This window comes from Ursus maritimus, unplaced genomic scaffold, assembly GCF_017311325.1.
Source record: "Ursus maritimus isolate PB19 unplaced genomic scaffold, ASM1731132v1 scaffold_23, whole genome shotgun sequence".
NCBI lineage: Eukaryota > Metazoa > Chordata > Mammalia > Carnivora > Ursidae > Ursus > Ursus maritimus.
The window spans coordinates 45961888-45965872 of NW_024424786.1; the positions used below are offsets into that span (position 1 = coordinate 45961888).

A 3985-nucleotide genomic window follows, 5' to 3' on the forward strand; every position below is an offset into this window, starting at 1 on the left:
CCACCTGGCCACCCAGTGAGGCAGATGCTCCATTCTCCAGTTTCGTGGTGGGGGAAACTGAGACCCAGCAGCCCGTCAGGAGGAGTCAGAGAGGCAGAAACAGGACCGGGAGACAGTGGGGGACAGGGAGGCCCTATGAGGGGCAAAGGCAGGTCTGGGCCCAGACAGAGCAGTGCTCAGGGACCAAGGAGAGGACAGGTTGCAGGGGTGAGGCTGGCTGGGGAGAGGGCTGGGCAGTGGTAGGCGGATGCTTGCTCACAGGGGACCTCTGGCTCCAGGGCCCCACTCGGACTTCCCCTGGGCTGGCAGGGGTGGAGGTGAGGGGGGTGGGGAAGCCCCTCTGAGTCCTGCCCTGTACTGGGAAGTCCCTGTGCCGCGCCCACTCCAGTCCTCCCAGCTCCAAGGTGGCCTGGCCCCCCTGCCCTGCCTCCTGGGCCCGCCTCCACTCAACCCCCTCCCCGCCACCTCTTCCAGGGAGGGGTGCGGAGTCTCTGCCTGCCGGCCCTGTGGTCCTCCCCCGGTGCTTGCCTGGCCTGGCCACACCCACGTTCCCACGTCCCACATCACCTGTTTTCATCGTTGCTCAAGAATTTCAGTGTTTCAGTGGGCAAAGAAAAGTTTCACATCGGAGACATTATTTCAAATTTACAGAAAAGTTTCAAGAGTAAGAATAAGACGAAGAAGGGGCGCCTGGGAGGCCCAGTCGGTGAGGCGTCTGCCTTCCGCTCAGGTCATGATCCCGGGTCCTGGGATCGAGTCCAGCATCAGGGTCCCTGCTCCGCGGGGAGCCTGCTTCTCCCTCTGCCTGCCGCACCCCCTGCTTGTGCTCACACTCTCTGTCTGACAAATAAATAAAATATTTTTAGAAAGAAGAAGAATGCAGAGAAGACCAGCACATCACCTACCTGACTCACCCGGCTGCCTTCCCGTCCGCCCTGGCTCCTCGGCGCCCGAGGTCTGCATGGCCTGCTGCCTGGAGACCAGGCGTAGGTGTCCTGCCCGCCCACGGCGCAGACCTGGGTGCAGTCCTTTCAGCACAAAACCCCACTTCCGTTGCACCTGCCGCACCGTGTCCTTGTCACCGGCTTCCTCACTTAGGTCACTGCTCCCCCAGCTCAGCGCTCAGCCCCTCCTCCCCGAGGCCTTGTGTGCAGGATGCTGCTGGGGACCAAGTCCTGGGCACTGGGGTGCTCCTTGCCTCTCAGCCTCATGGCCGGCAGACAGGGAAGGGCTGTGGGCACAAACCCGCCCCACACAGGGGCACCTTTGCCCACCTGCACACAGGCCAACCTCGCCCACCCAGGCCCTCCTGTCCTTGACCTCCAGCACTTCCATTCCAGACAGCTCACCCTTCCCGGCCACAGCCCAGCTCAGGTCCCCCCGGGGCTTCCTGGGGCTGCGAGTCCACCCTGACCTCCAGCGTCCCCCACGGGGCAGGCTGTGTCACCTGCACCTTTGCTGCCCTCCTCCGCCCTTCGGGGGCCCTTCCTGGGCAGCGTGTGGCTCGGACCTCCAGGAGCAGCGTTCTCCTCCCCTCCCCTGCCTGCCCATCATCGGGGCATCCCCTGGCCCTCACTTCTGAGGACGCGCAGACCCCCATCTCCAGGCCAGACCCCTGCATCCAGCAAACCCACAGCCGAGAGCCGGCCCCTCCACCTATTCTGAACCCCTCCCTGGAGAGCAGCCCCCAGCCTTTCCCCTCAGCACGGGCCTGCCATCCCACCTGCCTTCTCCACCAAGTCCAGGGACTCTGCCTCTTATGTATCTCCCCATGGGCCCCTGCCCTCCCAGGAGGTGGCCGTGGTTCCTACACCCTCTGCCACTCCAGCCCCTGTTTTCTACCCCCTGGAGATCTTTCTACAGTGCAGAGCCCTCCCCACATGCTAGGTGCTGGGCCACACGCTTGGCAGAAATCCCGCCCGAGGCCATGTGTCTGCAGGCCCTTTGCCCTGGGCACCAGGACAGCCGGGGGAGGAGGGGCAGGGAGGCACGGAAGGCCAGTGCAGAGCCAGTCTTGACGTTTGCTTGTTGGTCTGGTTTGCCGTGTCCTCCCTGCCTCATTCACTCACTCACGTGGTCATTAGAGAGTGTAACAAACACCCGCAGATCCACTTCCCAGTCCAAGACTTCCAACATTCCCCCAAACCTACCGGGATCGAGGTGCTTCCCTTCTATCTGTCCTGTCTCGGACCCTCGCCCTGGGGGGATCGTTACCCAGAACTTTGTTTTCACATTTCCTTGACTTTAAAAAAAACTCATTTCACCACACAGTGAGTCTTCCCAAACCCAGGGACCTGAGTCTTGTGGGAGCCGGGTCCCCAGTGTCCCTGCCTCCCTCTCCTGGCAGGCACGGCCCCTGGGCGGCTGCCCGGGTCACTCTGTTGGTCGGTGGTGGGGCACTGCCTCTGTTGTCTCTCCAGCCACCAAAACCCGCTCCTTGAATCCCCACGCTCAGCTCTACGTGGATGCTCGGGCGCATGGGCCCCGGGGTCGACTAGACTGGGTCCCAAGCTGCAGGATCTGCAAGGAGGGCCTTCAGGGAGCCCCTCGAAGGACGGCTGGATTCCTGGGCTGCTGTGGGGCCCGGCAGCAGAGCTCAGGCAAGGCCACAGGGCAGCTGACGTGGTCCCTTGAGGTGGCCCAAGGCCGACGGCATACCCTTCCCGTGTCCAGCCGCTGGGATGTCCAGAGGGCAAGGGCACAGCGGGCAGCCTGGCCTCCCTGGGCACCCCTCCAAAGATCTGAGTGCAGGGACCTTGGCGGGTCACCGTGTCATTCCCCACATAGGAGGTGGGACAGAGGTGGCCTTGCTGTGACGGTCCTTGTCAGGGCCTGTCTGGGACATCGTCCCTTCATGTGTGAGGAGGGCCATGGCCTTGGGGAAGAGCAGAAGGCAATGTAATTCCTCCCCCTGGGCCTGCTGTGGGGCCAGGGTGGCCTGTCATTGGTCCCCAGGCAGGAGTGAGGACCGCAGCTCGGTGTGTCCCTGCTCTGCGGGCACAAGCCACCCTGAGAGCCGTCTGACTGCGGACTGGGCCGTGTGCCCCAGGGGAGGAATGGGGGCTGCCCACGTTTCATGGGGAGGGCATGCCTGCGTGGCCCCCGGGCGGGAATCATGCCGCGTGGATAGGGTCTCTGGGCCAGGCGGGTCCCCTCGGGATGACCGTGCAGTGTGCAAATGCTCCGTCTTAGCTCTGGCGCAGGCGGGACTCAGGCCAGCCACCTCCAGGCCCGCAGGTCGGGCGTGTCCAGGGCAAGCCTGGGGAACACCCGGGGGTGACCACACCGCACAGCCCCAGGGTGCAGGCTGGGTGGATTCCAGCCCGGCAAGCGCCCCAGCCCCAGCTCCGCCTGCTGTGCGCGCTGTCCGAGGGCCGTCCCAGGCTTCCCCGGCCTGTGGCAGTTTGCGGGGTGCCTGGAGGCAGTCTGCGGGCAGTGAGGCTGGGCAGGACCAGACCAGACGAGTCATGGGGATTGGAATCCTTTATTGACCACTGAGGGAGCCGTGTCCCCTCTCACTCTGGGCGGGGGGGCACCAGGCTGGGCGCGGGGGTGGCGGGCGGCCTAGGACTCGGTCTCAAACATCTTCTTCCTACCCTCCATGCCAGACTTCTCCTCGATGTTCTTCCGCCAGTCGCCCACGTCGCGCAGGTCCCGTTCCTGGGGACGGGGTGGTGCAGAGCTTAGGAAGAGGCTGCAGACCACCCCAGCCTCAGTTTCCCCCCCTCCAGAGGGAGGAGCTGGCCGGTGGTGCTGGGTGGCCCTGCGAGGCGGACGGGACCACGGCCTACCTTCTCTGTGTCCTCTTTCTTGACCTGCTTCAGGTTGGCCCGGAGGTCCATGCACACCTTGTGCTTGGAGCCCAGCAGCGCCTTGAGCATGGCGTCGGCCGACATGCGCACCCTTCTCAGCGGGGGCCTCTTGAACTTGCCTCTCAGGTCGAACAGCTTCTGGTTCATGTCTTCCAGCTGTGGGGGGGGGGGGG

The 3985-nt window shown here is 64.4% G+C and overlaps 1 protein-coding gene across 1 annotated transcript; it reads right to left on the reverse strand.

The window, feature by feature from the left end:
* Positions 1–3468: 3468 nt before the first annotated feature.
* On the reverse strand, positions 3469–3978 carry LOC121104722 (troponin I, fast skeletal muscle-like). The gene is made up of 2 exons (XM_040638755.1): positions 3792–3978; positions 3469–3660 (listed from the first exon to the last, which is right to left on the reverse strand). The coding sequence occupies exons 1-2, from the start codon at positions 3957–3959 to the stop codon at positions 3565–3567; spliced, it is 264 nt and encodes an 87-aa protein (XP_040494689.1). The 5' UTR covers positions 3960–3978; the 3' UTR covers positions 3469–3564.
* Between the last annotated feature and the right edge of the window lie 7 nt (positions 3979–3985).

Excerpts from the sequence above, each read along its gene's own strand:
- LOC121104722 (XM_040638755.1), bottom strand. The coding sequence starts at position 3,959 with ATGAACCAGAAGCTGTTCGACCTGAGAGGCAAGTTCAAGAGGCCCCCG. Across the intron at positions 3,661-3,791 it reads AGAAAGAGGACACAGAGAAG|GAACGGGACCTGCGCGACGT; the intron begins GTAGGCCGTGGT and ends CCCCGTCCCCAG.